The sequence below is a fragment of the Vulpes vulpes genome, chromosome 5, assembly GCF_048418805.1.
Source record: "Vulpes vulpes isolate BD-2025 chromosome 5, VulVul3, whole genome shotgun sequence".
NCBI classification, from domain to species: domain Eukaryota; kingdom Metazoa; phylum Chordata; class Mammalia; order Carnivora; family Canidae; genus Vulpes; species Vulpes vulpes.
This window is the reverse complement of record NC_132784.1, coordinates 11,998,982-12,016,986: the sequence shown is the minus strand read 5'-3', so window position 1 is coordinate 12,016,986 and position 18,005 is coordinate 11,998,982. Positions and strand designations below refer to the sequence as shown.

Genomic DNA, 18,005 nt, shown 5'->3' with positions numbered 1-18,005 from the left:
GCGGTGCAATCCAAGGGTTGTTTACTTGCTCTTTCATCATGAGCCTCATGGGGTGGGTGGTGGTGGGAAGGTGAGAAAAGTCAACTGAAAGGGAATGAGAGGCCAGCTAACAGCAGTTGGGGGTGGGAGGCAGCTGGCCATTTTGCAAAGCTGGCGATGAAAGGGCAATCCTCCCCAGATGATAGAAACAGAAGCCTCAGGGGACCTATGTGGGTTACACACCTCTTCAGCAGCTTGAAGCTCATCCTCCTCATGGGCATCAGCTTTTTCCGAAGCTGAGAGTCCTGTGGGAAGTGCTGTCTTCTTGTCCTCGGCCTGGAAGGGAAGATGCAAAAATAGCTGGGCACTGGAGAAGAAGACTCAATAGAGAAAGGACAATGCAAAGGGGCACGAATCTGTGAAATGCAAATACACAAACTGGGAGAGGTGAACCGGTTCGCTGACAAAGAGTGGGAAATCCGGAGACCTGAGCTTCCATTCCAACCACAGATGGAGCAGGTTGAGCTCTAGGCCTTACCCCATGTCTAGCTCCATTTCTACTCTGCTTGCTGATTAAATTCCTATCAGGTCACACACATTTGCCAGACTTGCCCTTTGAGGGGCTCCTCTCTGCTTTAATGCCTTCAAGAGCAAATCACTTTCTGACAGAGTGTTTTTTTCTTCAAACTGCCAGTTGAGACCCATGGGTGGGACATCAGTAAAAAGTGTTTACCTGCAAGTACTTTAGCAAGTATGACCAGCATCTATAGAAATTAAACAAGAAGAACAGGACACATCAGAGCACGTTACATGTAGTAAAGGATTAAGTACTGCTTTGTGAAACTTTTATTTTGGAGGCGTCTCTGTGTGTGTGTACTAAATCATGACGAAAAACAGAATTCTTCCTGCCAAGAGTGGTCAACATAGTTTAAAAACCACTGGCCTGAAGGATAGAAATCTGAACTGTTTCACCTGGTGATCAAGGTTTATACTCTGAACCCAGCCAGCATCCACTACCATACCACACCACACTCAAGACACCTAGATTAAATAAATGCTGTTCCTCAAACATGCACTGGAAGCCTAATGTGCCTGGTGTTAATTCCAGCTCTGTCTGCCACCAGCTGGTTGACGTCAGGCTTACTTTCTCTGGATATCAGGGTTTTCTTGGGTTGAAAAAGAGAACTGGTGGTCTCAGATACCCTTCTCAGACCATCTCAACTCTAGGATGCTTTTCTAAAACATGCCTATAACTGATCCCAGGGAACACTGTGAGTGCCTAACTGCTGGGTGTACAGGTAACCTCTGCTTTGGAAAGTTTCTGTTAGGTCACGTTGTTTCACAGAAGATCTAGATTTGTACCTGTTGCTGTTGACCAAAAGAAACTTAAAAAGGATTTTCACTTTTACAAAAAAGGGTGAAAGCGAAAACAGTTTTCAGTTTGTGTTTAGCTGGGAGCCATTATAGAAGGAGCATGGCCCCTGGTAGTGACAGTGGGCTGCTGTGCCTCTTTCCCAGGAACGACACTCAGCATCTCAGCATCAAGTTGCCAAAGCTTAGAACTGTATCTGCGCATCTGTGCGTTACTACAATTTGTGTGTCTGTTAGCAAGGTATAGACAGGAAAGCCTAAGAGTGTCTAGGCTTTTTGGGTCTAGGAAAGCTCAAAAATGTTTTCATATAAATTCATGGCAACTGCTTCTTTGCTTTACATTATTTTAACTTATAAAAGGCATCAGAAGTACACTCTACTTTGGGATAGTGGAAGAAACCTGTATCCATGGGGGATAAGACAAGCCCAAAGTGAATACTTTTTGATGGGCATCGCATGACTTTTCCAATCATAGCTAATGCACCCAATACCCATATGTACAGACATCCTTTTCAGACTAAATTATGTATCAAACTGAATGTACACATAAAATTCTTATTATGTATTAGATGCTACCTGACATACTCAAATCCAGAGAACACTTTGCTTTGGGGGAAATGGCCATTTAGTTAAGAATAAAAATATGACTGTGGAAAAATTAAGTAATAAGAAAACCAAAAAAGAAGTTATCATAATCACTAGATGACTGATTGCTAATGAACTGCTACTATCAATGATAAAATAGCTAATGCTTATTAGTTATCTCTTGTGTGATGGGTCATTCCTAGTCCTTTACATCTCAGTCTTCATAACAACACTGTGAGGCAGTACAATTACTGCCTTTATCTTACAGATGTTGTGGACTAAGGCATGACGATTAAGTCCATGGTCTGAAGTCACAGAGTGAGGGGATTTGAAACCAGCCAGTCTGGCCTCAGAACACACGCTCCTAGTCACTATCTGTGCCCTCTACTGACTGAGACAATAACTACCCCATAAAGCAGAGGGAGGCTGGGAGCCACAGCAGTCTTCCAGGAAGGACTAAAGGATGGTGGTTCTGGACAGAGGAAGGGGGTAGGGCAGGAGGGAGCAAAGGGAGTAAGTGTCCCACACAAGAGACTCTAGGCATCTCATGGGGAGTGAAGAAAAAAAAAAAGGTACCCACAGATCTCAAACTATAGGACTCTACTTTTTAAGAGGCCACTGACAACTTTAGTTAGCATTTTATTATTTAAAAGCACAGGCTTTGATGGTACACAGACCTGGGTTCAGATCCTTATTGTGACACTTTAGGGGCTTGTGTGGTCTTGGACAAATCCTGGAGCCTCTCTGAGCCTTACAGCTTTCTGACCTTAGATTTTCTGAAAAAAGGTAGTAAGTATTTTCCTCATAGAGTTATTCAGGGAAGTAAGTGAAAAAAATACATGCAAAGCCCTGAACAAAGCGCCTGAGACACAGCAAGGATTTGGGATGATATAATGCACACGACTGCCCTACAGCTGACAATTAAGGATCATTAAGAAATATATAAAATAAGTAAAATTTGAGACTGCTCTGTAAAGTCAGAAACCCCATCTTGACTTACCTGATTTTTCCATACTAGGTTGTCTTAGGGCAGGCTTGCAATATATGGCTGTGCTCTGCATCACTGCCAGCACCTTGCTCATACCTGTCTAGGGTGTCTCTCTCATGGTGTGGGGGGAGGTGCTGAGGGCCCTGAAGTTCATCTTCATACCTCTGGGGTTAGGAGAGCCTGTGGGACTGCCCCCGGAGCCATGACTTCCAATTACCCTTCACTTCCAGCCTTTCCATGAGCCTGCTGCTTCAGCTCCCTGGCCCACAAAGGTGGCAGGCTGCAGATATGAGGCAGGAAATGCAGTGGCCCAAAGCAGCTGCCACATCCCCACTGCCCCGGGGTTGCCCAGGGACTGGAGCCTGGGGTGCCGCAGTGCTGCCACCCTACTCTTGCTAATGCAGGTGGCCGGCCAGCTAGTCAGGGTTGGACAGAGGCAAAGGGGAAGGGCACTTCCATCTCTCAATGTTCTCTCCCATTATCTAGGCTTTTCTTACCTTCTCTGTTTTGTTCTGGCGGCTAAATCCATATCTCCTGCAGGCCACAAAAAAGGGGAGTTTGATTACTATTCAAAAGTCACACAAAGTTGGTCAAACTATTTTGGTTGGATTTTTATATGAGAAGTGCCAAAGAAAATTCAGGCCATGTGGTAACTGGAGAAAATGTTTTAAGTGCCTGAACCACAAACATATTCCACTGTTTTTGAATAAAGGACCAGCCATTCTATTTGCCATATGAATACTACAAATGGGAACTCTCAGAGGGTACAGAGTGCAATATTCTCTTTAAGTGCAACCATTACTCTTGGAATCAGGAGCTGCATTTCAGATCTAAAGTTTAGGCTAAAAGCCTTAAAACTTTCTGTATAAACAAATGTGAATGTGTTTGTTCGGGCTCAGGATGCTCTCTAAAGGCTATGTTCAGAATCTGGAGTCTGGCCCATTTTTCATTCTCAAACACAGCCCAAGCACGATGCCAACAATGCTATGTGTTCACTTCAGGCAACTTTAAACTCAAAGAAACTCACAAATGCACTTTAATTTAAATTAGTTTTAGATTCTTTTTTTTTTTTTTAAAAGCAAGTATAACAATGCAAAAACCATTCAACCTAAAACAAAAAGCATTATGCAAAGCACCCTAGCTCACTTACCTTCAAATAGTTCATAAAGAGTTAAAGTTACATGCAGCCATTTAAGAAAAGCAAATTAAAGACTCCTCCTCACCCCTCACTCATGCCATGCCCCACTAGCTGGGTCAGTACACTGGCCTCTGGCCTCAAAGCACTCTTACTCCTTGTTTCACTCCCTATCCAGCTTTCCAGTGACCTCGTCTGCAAGAGTCCATGGCAGTCTTCTTCCCTCCCGGGCACCTTCATTAGGGTTTCCCTTCTATGGCTCTGCCTAGCAACTCTTTAGCCTCACTTCCTCACCTGACATGCACTTATACATCCACTGCCTGACAGACAGCTTTGCCTACACCGTGCTATTCTCCTACTTTCCTATTCGTGCCCCACACCTCAGCTCTCAAGCCACCTCCTCTCCAAAAGCATCACCTATGCATGACACTCTGCCCTGGCCCATCCATCTTGTAACTGCTCACGTTCCCGCCAGACGGCAATCACGTCCAACTGTCTTTGGGCATGTCTGCATCCTTTTACCAGAGGGCATGGGAGCCACTTTTACAGTTTGTATTTCCAGTGTATGCTGAACAAATAAACTAAACATAAGTGGAAGAACATGAAGAAATCAACAAGCCAGAGCATGACCCGACATTGCAGTAGGCTGTCATATAACTGGAGAGACAACAGAGTGATAGCTGGGCACAGTGTGCCCACTCATTAAGCATCAATGTACAGGCACAAAGTGCAGCAGACTGGAGTTAAATTCACAGTGTCCACACACATTTTCTAAAGGACCTTACGGTGGATTCTATGCATTGGTTTCACAATGTCTATTGCATCTTTCTATACTGCAGAGGCTGGAAAACAAAAGACTTGATTTTCTTTTTTGGGGGGGGGGGGTGGGAAGGGCAGAGGGAGAAGGAGAGAGACAACCTCAAGCAGGCTCCACACTGAGCAGGGTGTGATATCACAATGCTGGAATCATGACCTGAGCCGAAATCAAGAGTTGGATGTTTGACCAACTGTGCCATCCAGGTGCCCACAAAGACTCTATTTGCTATATAGTCCCTTGTACCCAGGGTTTGGAATGCTACATAGGTTCCACCAATCAGGTATGCTTCTAGGTATTCTGAATGTGCAGCAGTTGGATAAGGAGAGAGGGAGAGCATCAAGGGTGTTGCTGTGCTGCTGCCGATCACAGAGGTAACCTGGTTCTGGGATCAGCAGCTGTGGTAGGGGCATCCTGATTTTGGCCGAGGTGGCACGGTTACTTTGTCAGCAGCCATGGCACTGGCTTCCCAACCCCACAAGGCTGATACCTAGCTTCTCCATGGTGGAGGCAGAAGCAGCATCCCTGGAGGCCCGGTTCTGATGTGTTACTTGGGAAGTGACCCTGGCTCAGCCTGGATCCCATCTCTCAAATCTTCCTAAGGATCCATGCAGTCAACTCCTTCTGCTGAACCTAGCCAGAGGGTTGTGTTCTCACCCGGCAAACCTTGACCAACAGAGGGTCTCAGCACAGTTCCCCACTCCTGGAAGTAACCTTGCACCTTGAGTGTTCCTTCATTTTCCAGACATTTAGTCTATGGAGACCATTAGGGCAGACAACATATCCTTAGGCAGAAGACACACCTCCATTTAAGGACCCAGAACTTTATGGATTTTCCAAATAAAGCAGTAAACAACTAAATGTGAGTGACTCAGTGCCTAGGTCCCTTCTACTCCTTCGTAAAGACAGGGTTACACGAAGACCCAGACCCTTCTGATCACCCAAAGGCCCAAGTCAGGCACCAGTGCACTTGGTACACAGGTACAATAATTACGTGTAATCCTATAAATCTGTTGAGCTCCTGGAGGGGGTGCTTCACTCATTTTTTAAACTGAGATATGATTCATATCACATAAAATTTACCACTTGAAACCATATACTTCAGTGGTTTATAGTTGATTCACTATCTGTGCAAACATCACCATTATCTAATTCTAGAATAGTTCTATCACTCCAGAAAGAAACTCCATACCTACCAGCAGTTAGTCCCAATTCCCCGTCTCCAGCCCTTGGCTACTACTAATCCATTTTCTGTCTTGACCGATTTGCCTATTCTGAGCATAACATAGAAACAGAATCTTCGGTGGCCTTCTGTGACTGGTTTCTTCACTTAGCATGTTTCCTAAGTTCATCCATATTGTAACATGGATTAGGATTTCATTCCTTTTTATAACTAAAAAAGACTTAATGACTTATCCCACCACATGGATAAACCACACCCTTGTTGACATCTGGGTTGAACATCTGGGTTGTTTCCACTTTTTAGCGACTGTGAACAGTGTTATCAATTTTCACAGACAGCTCCATTTGCTTTTATATCCCCAGGACTAGGACAGTGCCTGGCACCTAGCAGGTACTCAATAAATGTATGCTGTAGGAGTAGAGTCCAGCTGATTTTTCTAAAAGCCTCCTTCTTCATGTGACATGGTGACAATGCTTCCATGACAAGGAGCTGTCCTCAGCTGCCTATTAATGCCTGCCTCATTATGTTCACTGGTCAAGATGTCTCTGGGAGACTTCCATGTTGTTTGAGCTTCACAGGAGAACATGGTATTCCTTTATGGCCAATCATCCCTCACAAAGAACAAGGGGATGGTTCAACTTATTTCTACTACAAAGCATTTACTTCTGTTTTATCTTTTGTAGGTATGCTGCTCTATCCTCCTACCTCCCTATCCTCTTGCCCTGTCTGCCTTGCCCCTTCCTCACAAGTGCCAGCCTGATCTGTGCTGTCAGATGCTTTAATTTGTTTCTACCTTTCCCTTTGTTAGCTCTGACCCACCAGTCCTGCTGATGTCCTACACTGTCAGCACCAACAGAACTCTGGCCTCTTACCACCCACTTTACCTCCTCATATTCTACACCTCAACACTTGATCTTTAACATCAAGGATATGCATCCCCTGGAACAGCATAGTCTGAAAAAATATATAATGAGAGCCAAATATATAACTTTAAATTGGCAGGTTCACATTCTCCAGTTACTCCAAATCAAGTTAAACTTTTTCTAATCACTAAATCAAGCACAAATCTTTAAATTTAAATATAACTTAGTTAAAATTAAAATTCTGTTCTTGAGGCACTGTAGTCATATTTCAAGTGCTCAATACTCACATATGGCCAATAGCTACTATACTGGACATCACAGTTCTGGAAAACAGACTAACCTTCAAAAACAACTGCCACAGGACAAATTAAAACACAGATCAAATTATCTGGAATCCTGAACAAAACAGAGGCATTAAAAAAGCCCTACTCTGTTCTTTGTTAATTCCACAAGCATTTACTAAATACCTTCTGTGAGCATGTCAAAGGCCTTACCATCTAAGACAATACACATACAGGTTGGGAGACATGTTATATTTCATTTACTAAGTACAGAATGACTTCAAATGACTTCTAAAATTAGTCTCAAATAGTGTGGAATAGGCTGATGCCAATATTCTAGTGGTTGCTTCAAAGTTCCACTTGCAAGTCATTAAAGAGAAAACCATAGGCCCAAGGTACAATCACTTGCCCCTGTGACAGCAACCAGGCCTTAACTGCAGTTCAAACCCCTCCAGGAATAGAATTTTAAGCCAATCAATCTGAAATTTCTGGTCAGCACCAAAGAAGTAATCTGTCATATGGGCCCTCTCTGACCTCCAAAGGAAGATGAGGTAATCACCTAACAAGACCCCTTCCTTTCCCCTTAAAGGAAAGTGACCTTCCTTGAAACAATACTTTGTTTTCTTTTGCTAATAACTTCTTGCCCCACTCCCCTTTCTATAAAAACTTTCCATTTTGGACAGCTCCTGGGAGTTCATCTCTACTTGCTATATGGGAGGCTGCTGGATTCATGAATCACTTAATAAAGCCAATTAGGTCTTCAAACATACTTGATGAAATTTTGTTTTTTACCAGTTAAGTATAACACACATAAAATGCATTTCCCCACAGTGGAAATTTTATATCATGGTTAGTTGTTTTGATTGGACCCATAATAAAATTGAAATATTACAGACTTGCAACTTTAAATCTAAAATCAAAACTATGAATCTTGTTTTTCCAATATCACGACATTTAAACAAATTTATCCAAACATAAACAGACACACACAGGTCCTTAAGGCCTTCAGCATGGCTGACCAGGCTCAAAATCCAATTTTATTTCAGCAAGTAAGTAAAAAAGGTGGATGAAGCTGGAATGCTGACTTCAAAGTCAGATGCACTGTGGGTATGGCTAATGAGTAGCTTCAACCCCAAAGAGTTTGAGACCTTCTTACTCCAGCAGTCAAAATACTTTCCTTCTTTCAATAGGTGAGATACAGAGGAAACCAGAGGCACTGAGGAGAGATGGGTGATGTGGATTCCTAAGTGGGGATGAGCAGTTAACGGGTACCATGATGTCGACACTGAATGGAGGGAGAGGATGGAAGACAGCGAGTCCCAGGGCCAGTGAAAGCCCCACCTTGCTCGACTGGGGAAGAGAAGGAGGAAGAATGGGTGAGACTTCTCAATGAAGTTAGGGAAGGGCTAGTCCTAGGGGCACAGAGTATAGGGACAAGGAACTGAAAGGGGAGGCGCATTTGAATCCACAGGGCATACTTGAGAGCATTTGAGAACTGAAAACTGTTGCTACTAAGGATGATGATGATGATAATGACGACAGAACCTAGCAGTTGGCATTTACTGTTTTCTGCACAGGACCAACTACTCAGAGTTCTTCACACGCGTACTGTAATATAATCCTCATTTAATGGGCAAGACCTCTGTGCCGGGGACAGTGCTCACAGAACCTGGAGGAGAAAGTCTGATAGCCAGAAAGGATGGGAGGGCCTTCCCAAGGAGGAGGAATGAAATGCACTTGCTAGGGCTTTAAGTTTTGTCTAATTTTCGCCATCAGTTTTAATAACTACTTTATTTTAGTTCAGTGTCAGACCAAACAACGAAGACTGGGCCTGTCTTTCTAAACCAGCAGCCAAACTTCCCCTGGGGGCTCAAACGATACTTGTAGATAATAATATGAGGACGCTTTGAGGGTCCAAAAACCTGAGTACAAGTCCCAGTGAGAGGCTCTTACTAATCTTCAATAATAGTTAATAGTTGACTTTGGGCAAGTTACTTTTAAAAATTGTATGAATGCTGTCTCTACAATTCTCAAAAAAGAGAACTGAGCTAAATCAATCATCAGAACATACTCAGTATCCACTTACCCACTTCTTACAAACTCATCCTCTCCTCACCAGGAAAGCTAAAAAGAGAGCAAAGTAACCTCTCTCCTAGAAAAGTCCTTTACTGATTTACAACTCAGTAGAAGTCAGCCTGACCCCACCAATAGGAACCAAGACTGACACTGACACACTCTGCTCTTTCTTATACTTCAAATTTGAGAGGAGTCTTGAAGAAAATCTGAGCATTGCTCCCTTCCATAAAGAAAGCCCCACCAGACTCTGGACTCAAACTGCACCAACCACTCCTCATGATGAGCAGAGAAGTCCTGAAGTTACCCAGCCATCAAATGACAATAATGACTGCTCTCTACAACACATGCAAAAGAGCCAGTTATTTATTTATTTATTTTTAAGAGCCAGTTTAAAACTGAGAATTTCAAAACAAGAGGAAAGTACTGTCAGCCTGGTCTCTGTGAGGTGGACAATTCACTGAATCTCTGATTCTTTTTCACCCCCAGGAGTGAATGTTTGAGTATCCATGACAATGGAAAAAATGGAGGTATGAACAATACAAACTAAGAAAAGCACAACATTCCCCTGAGTATTCTTTGGCTCTGGAACATGTGACACTCAGGGAGTTGTCTCTCCAACTTTGGCTCACCCAGAGCAGCGTGGCCTCACCTGCCTACCTCCAACTGGGGCTTGGTTGGGAAACCCAATCACAGTGCCCAGGGCATGCAACCTGTCCATTTGGTCAGGGCCCAGCATTCAGAAGGGCCTCACATCTGGCTGTTGTTGCTGTCTTGAAATTCTTAATAATTAATCATTAGTAATAATTCTTAGCAAGGGGCTCTGCATTTTTGTTTTATACTGGGCCCCAGAAATTATCTAGATGGTCTGGTAGTGCCTGACTCAGAAAAGGAATTCAATTCACAGAAGTAATTGGTGAGTTGTGGGGTAGCCATCGTACCTGGCGTAGGGCAGGAACTCACACCTTTGAGACAGACTAGCTTTCATTCTTAGGAAGGACGGACCTGACGCCACACACATCCCTTTCAAAAAGCAGAAAGAAAAAAAAATGTGGCAACTTTTTAAAAAAATTTTTCCCGTTTCAAATATGGAATGCCAATGAAGCCTAATTTCCTTCTGGTTCTCTCTAGTGCCCTAGATGGGGAAGCTGTCAGATGCTCACTCAGGGAGGTGCTGGAGGCAGAGCTGTTAGTCCCAGCCACCCAAGGAGGCCTGGGTTCTGAGGCAGAGCAGCACACAGCAATCACTCTCAGGATACACAAAGGAAGCACAAGGAGACATACTCACATCAAGGAATCAATTACCCTAGGTAGAAAATGCAGGACATAAATGAAGGTTAATACCCAAGGTCAACCAAGAAATTCAATGAGAACAGAAGACACAGAGAAGGACACTTCTTTGAGTGCTTTTTCAGTAAAAAATGAGGATAAAAGTGAACTGTTCTTTCAAAAAAATTTTAAAGGGCATTAAGAAGTGACAAAATACTTCTAAATTCTTCATCTTCCTGCTCAGGGCAATTCCTCACGGGAAACCAAAACTATTATTCTAACACTCAGAGTAAAAACTACCGTAACTGTTTTCGAGTCTGTAGTTTACCAAGGATTTTAAAGAAGGGCAGGGGAATGAAGAGAGATGGCCCCTGGCCTCTGCAAATACCCCAAACACCCCAACTCCTCAGGAGGACAGAGCCAACTGCGTGTGCACAGTTACACACACACTTCCAGAAGGGAACTGCCAAGATCAGGCCTCCACCACCATCAGGGAAGCTACCCACAGAAATGTGGGTCAGTCAGTCCCAGAGAGAAAAGTCCCTGGGGATGGAAATCTCTCCAAAAACAGTGAACTCAGTCAGGTAAAAGCCAACCAAATTAATCTCAATGAAGCAATCCAAATGAGCTTTTCTTTTCAATGGTTTTATAAATTAGGCACTTCAGACTGAGTATCCCCTTCCTTACCTGCCATATTCCAAAAGCGTTGCATGGACTCGAGATTCTTCATCAAGCAACTCTTCTGCTCCCTGTTGGCGTTTGTATTTCCGACGGGGCTTGTAGACATCCTAAGAAATGGATGAGACAGACGATTTACTGAGTGTGAGAATGCTGTCTTCCTGAACTGCCTGCTGGGTGCATCCAGCCAGTCAGGTGAACAAGTCTTTCCCCATCGTGGCAAGCGTACCCCCCTCCCGCAGGAGAACAGTGGGCACTCAGGGTGGTTGCCTCTAAGGAGTCTGCTCCTTTGACATTCATATATGTAGCAAATATTTCCACTCAAGATATTGCTTGTCGCGCAGCCCAGGTGGGTCAGCGGTTTAGTGCTGCCTTCGGCCCGGGGTATGATCCTGGAGACCCAGGATCGAGTTTCAACGTTGGGCTCCCTGCATGGAGCCTGCTTCTCTCTCTGCCTGTGTCTCTCCTCCCGCCCCCGTGTGTCTCTCATGAATAAATAAATAATATCTTTAAAAGAAAAAAAGAGGGATCCCTGGGTGGCGCAGCGGTTTGGCGCCTGCCTTTGGCCCAGGGCACGATCCTGGAGACCCAGGATCGAATCCCACGTCGGGCTCCCGGTGCATGGAGCCTGCTTCTCCCTCTGCCTGTGTCTCTGCCTCTCTCTCTCTCTGTATGACTATCATAAATAAATAAAAATTTAAAAAAAATTAATAAAAAATAAAAATAAAAGAAAAAAAGATATTGCTTGCCAACTTCATTTTAACTTGGTGTTTCCTTTTTCTTTAAAAGATTTATGCATTTATTTTTAGAAGGAGAAAGGAGGGAGCATGGGGGGAGGAGCAGGGGACAAAGGGAGAGGGAGAATCTCAAGCAGACACTCAGCATGGAGCCCAACACAAGGCTCATTCCCACGACCCTGAGATCATGACCTGAGTAGACAGTCAACCGATTGAGCCATTCAGCCCCGACTTGGTGTTTCTTTTGTCCTATGGCATTTTGATATTTTACGTGGTCAAACTTACTCAATCATTTTATATCTTACTTATTACCAGGGATTATTTAAAAAAAAGTTCTTGTATGTTACTTGTATAGGTTATATTTAGCTTTTTAATCTATGTAGAGGCTTTTTTAACTGAATGGAAAATTAGGAATCCTGACATCATCAATTTAATAGTCCAGCCTTCCCTGATCTGAAATGGCACACATGTATATAACATGTACCAATGTTACCCTTTTCAACTCCTCTTGATTTCTGAACCTTTATCCTGTCTCCGCTGTTCTTTCTCAAATTCCTGGCTATTGTTAAACATCTCTCTTCCAAATGAATTCTAGTATCAACTTGTCAAGTTCATAATAAATAACTGTTGAGTTTTGATTAGAATCCCACCAAATTTATAGATTATTTTGGAAAGAACTGGCAAATTTATAATACTGAATCTTGCCTTGAGAAGCAAGGTTTATCTCTCTATTCATATCTTTTTAAAATTCTTTAATAATAATTTCCAGAAAAAACAAATTATCTAGTCACTGCACATCCAGACCTTTCCACCACTGTTTCCACAAAAACAATTCAACAACCACAGGTATATAGGTTAACCAAGAATCCATAAAAAAAAAATTCCTTAAATGGGAAAGGAGATTTCAATTCTTAGACTCTAATAGCAAAAAAGAGTAGATACAAACCCTTCAGCAATAATATCTTTTTAACAAAAGTATATAAAAATACAAAATGCTCTATCAGCTTTCACTGACTTTTTAAACTACTAGAGTAGGATTTAACTATAAATGTAGAAGCAAACATAGATATCTTTGGTATAGGATACATTCTGAAACTATGTATCTATTTCTATATCTACATGTCGTAGGTGCTCAGTTAATGTGGGCCTCATCCCCAGATGATCTGATTTAGCATTCTGCCCTAAATGAATGTCCTTGTTGAGTATCAAGCTGGCAGTCAAATGCAGTCAAATAATATCTTAGTAAAACGAGCTCAGAGCTCTGAGTGCAAGTAGGTAAATATTTGTGCAAGGAAGGTATTCCAGCTGTTTGTCCTGGATCTTTTCTTCTCCACTAGCAGAGTTCATCATAACTAACCTCTGCGTGGACATCACTATGACAAGAACTATTATCAGGTTTCTTCAGATAGTGGTATTCTTATTCCAATTAGAAATGTAACTCCCTTGAAAATCCTGGTTAACTCTATTATTTTACTTTTTATTATGAAAAGTTTCAAACATACAGAAAAACATTCTTTTGTAACACATACTATGTAATCTTAATAATTTTGTAAAAAAAAAAAAAAAACAAAAGGAATGGACTAGGGTCTGGGATGACGTTGGAGTATTGTTCTTATAACTTCCTGCCAGAAATAATTCTTAGTTTGCTGCTGGTGTCTACATAAATAGGAAGCTATAAATAACATAAAACAGATTTATGGGAAAATGCAACATATAATGAATCCACATGACGTCAGTTAGTGCATATGATTTAATTCTCACTGAGCTCCACTATTATCGCAGTACTGTATAATTGAGCTTAACTGCTATCTTCCTTAGTTACCACTGATAGAGTCAATGACCCAAGACAGGAAATTGGATTCTTCTAAAAAAAGAACTGACTCCAAAACAATAGCATACTGAAACCAATAGCTACAAGGAACTTTTATTCTGCCAAACAGTGACAACATTGGCCTTTGTGTAATTATTCCTTATACTTAAAAGCACCTCATATATGAACCTCACTTTTGCATTATATAACTGCTCCAAGAGGCAGAGACAAGGCAAATGCTATTATCCCCACTTTACTACTGAAGACGCAGAAATTAAATAATTCTTCAGGATCTCTAAAATAGTATTAGGCCTGGCCTTAGGTCCCCAAGGTTTTTTCTAATACACTGACTTGTTTCTGGTGGGCATTGCCACCAACCTCCAGCCATCTCAAAAGAGTCTTCTTATGAGACTGCTATATACCTGAGGCTGCCACGTGGAGCATTACAGTGGTTTGCTTAAGTAATAAGAACCTACATGTCAAAGGTTTTCAGGACAACTTTAAGAACTATTGCTAAGTCACCCTTTAAAGCAATAGGAATCAGGGACACTGATGTCTAGTCTGGTCTCTGCCATTAACTAGCTCTGTGACTTTGGGGATTCCCTTCAATGGGCTTGTTTCCTTATCTGTAAAACCAGGCTGGACTAACAGCCCTTGAACAGTGTCTTGTTCTCTGTGCTAAAGGACACATGAGCAGGGGTAAAATATTAAAGTGCCTCTTAATTTTTTTTTTTTTTATGATAGGCACACAGTGAGAGAGAGAGAGAGGCAGAGACACAGGCAGAGGGAGAAGCAGGCTCCATGCACCGGGAGCCCAACGTGGGATTCGATCCCGGGTCTCCAGGATCGCGCCCTGGGCCAAAGGCAGGTGCTAAACCACTGCGCCACCCAGGGATCCCAAAGAGCCTCTTTTGTAAAGCAGAGCTCTTGCACCATAGCGTCACAGAGTTCTACCTTATAGATTAGGCTACAAGTCACTGGTTAGAGTAATTCCTGAGTCACATTTCAAACTGCAGGGAAGAGAAGTGAAGAGCACAGCACCAGGGCAGTATCTATAGCAAACACTGATCACAATTATGGTGGGTACCTCTTTCATGAAACAATGAGCAGGCAGTGAGAAAGCCACCACCAACTTGGCATTCTATGGCTCAAAGATTCAGGGGGTCAGGCCACACTCAGGTCAGCAGGAAGTGACATTCCTCTGACTTGTCTTCACTGACCTTAAAACACTCTCTCAGGGCTCAACTCTCACAGACACACCTCAGCCCAGAATCCCAATGAGCTAACTCTGTTGCACCTAATGGAGCTCCACAGATGTCTCCACTACCAAGAGTGATGTCCTGAAAGATCCCGTAGGAAGAAGTTATTATAACTGAGACAAATATATTTGCTTTTTTTCATTCTCATGCTAATAAAACAATGAATGAAACAAAGTCCCTGGGTACTAAGTGAAGGAAATGGGAGACCAATGGATGGTGACCATTTCTGGAGAGAGGAATGTGTCTGCAGGGAGGAAAGTTAGCTGAGGAGGTAGAGTTTTCTTCAGACTTTGTTCCTTTTCTATTCTCTTTCACATGAGCTCTGTTCTACTCCTCCAGGACCAGCACACATCCCACCTCAGGGCTCTTCAGTAAGACTAAGGTCACTCTATCAAATAATGGAGCCAAAGATAGCTTCTGCACCTTGGCTCTTAGGTTTATTTCTTCACAGCAGGCTGAGACACACTGACTCAAAAGTGTGCCAGTGCCAAACTCAAATTTTTACACACCAGGTTGCCTTAAACATGGCTCCAGTAGGCAGATTTTTAGCCACGTACAGCCTACGTTGCGTACTCTGCAAAACTGTATTTGCTACCCATAGACAGGATAAGCCGAGACTGTAAAGACCCAAAACTGCTGCTGCCCGTCAGAGATCTCTGACCTAGAGATTCTCTGTATTGTTGCTGAGTGACATCACCAAGGCACACGAACAATCTCCAGGACCCTCCCAGGGGGTAGGGGTTCCCTTGGTCCCCTCTTCTGGATGCAGCCCTGATGCCTAAAACTCTGGATGGTGGCTGCTGTGAGGGACTGCACCATCCTACAAGCAAACCTGTCAAAGCATCACCCAAATAAAGCCTATGTATGCTGCTGCCCCCTTGTGGCCACATCTTCTCCTTGATGAGACCCCCAAATTCCCATGAATCCCCTATTGATGGATGTCACTGCTCTTACCTCACCTCCTAGATCTGGCACACAGAGAGCGCAATTAATATTACTGAAAGAATGCATGGACGACCGAGGTTTTAGTCCTAACCCTATAACTTACTACATGTCTGATTTGGGGTAGGTTACTTTAACCTATGTGACTTTCCATCTGTAAAAAAAGGTATAAGCAGAGTTACTGTGAGGATTAATTGTTTAGCAATATCTGACACACAGTAAAGGTTAAGATAGATACATATATCTAAGATAGATAGATATACATGTTTTCTGAGGAGGGAAGCGACAGAAATAGAGGGAGAGAAACTCTGAGCCAAAATCAGGAATTGAACATTTAACTGACTGAGCCACCCCTAGGATATATATTTTTAATATAGATATGTATATATATTATTATTGATAAAATGTACTAATATTATTTTATGTATATAGCCATATTTGTATTCTATGTGCTGAATGAAAAGGACTTCCTCATAGCATTTTTTTTTAATATTATTTATTTATTTGTTTATTCAGATTGAGAGAGAGAGAGAGGCAGAGACACAGGCAGAGGAAGAAGCAGGCTCCATGCAGGGAGCCCTACGTGGGACTCAGTCCCAGGTCTCCAGGATCACACCCCGGGCTGCAGGCAGCGCTAAACCGCTGCACCAAGGGGGCTGCCCCCTCATTGCATTTCCTGTGAAGAACACACTAGAGTAATAATTTCAAATGCCGTGGTCTCTGAGGGGATCAATAAGTTCTGCAAAGCATTTTTTTTTTCAACTAGACTGGCAGCTCTGAGTCCTTTTTTCTCTCATTCCCTCTATTTTCATACAAAATTCTAAATATTATCCAAAAATGTTCAATGAATAGTAAGCAGTATTTTTTGGAGCTTTGGATAAAGTTTCACAGCTACTCTTTACTCAAGGTTAACAGGGAGTAACAGACCTCACAGCATAGGACAGATGCTTGAAGAATATGAAGGATGACAGCTCAGACAAGGAGGAAGGAAGTTGTACAACTGCACACTAAGTGAGACAAATGAGCGATTATGTGATGACACAAAAAGGAGAAGGTGGTAAAGGATGACCTGTCCTGGGTGGCAATAGGTTTGGCTTCTTATGTGCTTTGGAAATATACCTCCTGTCAGCAGGGCTTCTACAAAGCAGCTAGCTATTCTGTAAAGAGGAAGTATGGAGAAGCCAAGGAGTAACATTTCAAGAAGAAAGCTGAAGTACTAGGGATAATCCCTAAGAAGAAAAATGAGGGCAAGATGAAGAGAGAACCCCAAAGTGATGAACTCAGGAATTCAAGTTCACGGCAGGTTTTCTGTCTGGCAATCTGCCAAGAGGCATTAACAGCCTTAGGCATAACCTCTGACCCAATTCCATTTTGTGGAATGTTTCCTAAATAAATAAAGATACAAGGAAAAAATTAGCTAGGAGAATGTCCTACATAACCACCAAAAGAAAAAGAAAAGGTACAAGGTAAGCTAGGTAAATTAGTACCACACAATGAATAATCTACAGCCAGTAAAAATGCTACAGAAGTATATTTATTGGCATGGAAAGATATCCTCAATTATATTGTTGAGCAAAAAACAAAACATACAGTAGAATGACATTTTTAGAGATCTCTAATTCTCTGTATTGATATCCCAAACATTGTATTTTCTGCTTGGAATATATATCAGTTCCCATATCCTGACTGGTTGTATCATGTTGACTTAGTCTTTAGTAATTTTTTCCCATTTCTTAATTTTTTTATTATTATTACTAAGATATTAGTACAAAATAAGTACAACCTTTTTTAAAGCAAAAAATCAAGCACCAAAATGGCTGAGCTACATAACCAAGGACAAATGCAAAAGATGGGAACAATCCAGTAAAGATGGTTAAGGATAAGAATAAGCTAAATATTTTGAAAAATATTAAAAGGTTAAATATTTATTTTTTAAGAAAAGGTTCTCAATAAGCAAGAATGAGTAAAAGCCTGCTGGTTGAGGCACGAAAGTATTATGCTCATAGATGAAGAAAGACAACATGATAGTCTCCACTTT

At 42.2% G+C, this 18,005-nt stretch overlaps 1 protein-coding gene across 7 annotated transcripts in view; it reads right to left on the bottom strand.

The window, feature by feature from the left end:
* Positions 1 to 18,005, bottom strand: part of CCDC93 (CCC complex scaffolding subunit CCDC93) — a 95,175-nt gene that overhangs the window by 53,058 nt on the left and 24,112 nt on the right. For 4 of the 7 annotated variants that reach the window (XM_072757577.1, XM_072757578.1, XM_072757579.1 and 1 more), the window contains exons 7-9: positions 11,229 to 11,329; positions 3,421 to 3,457; positions 223 to 315 (exon numbers count right to left, since the gene is read on the bottom strand). In XM_072757577.1, coding sequence (XP_072613678.1) covers positions 223 to 315; positions 3,421 to 3,457; positions 11,229 to 11,329 — 231 coding nt within the window. Of the gene's footprint in view, positions 1 to 222; positions 316 to 3,420; positions 3,458 to 10,560; positions 10,579 to 11,228; positions 11,330 to 18,005 lie in introns of all 7 variants that reach the window. The other 3 variants (XM_072757574.1, XM_072757575.1, XM_072757576.1) reach the window with 1 other exon arrangement.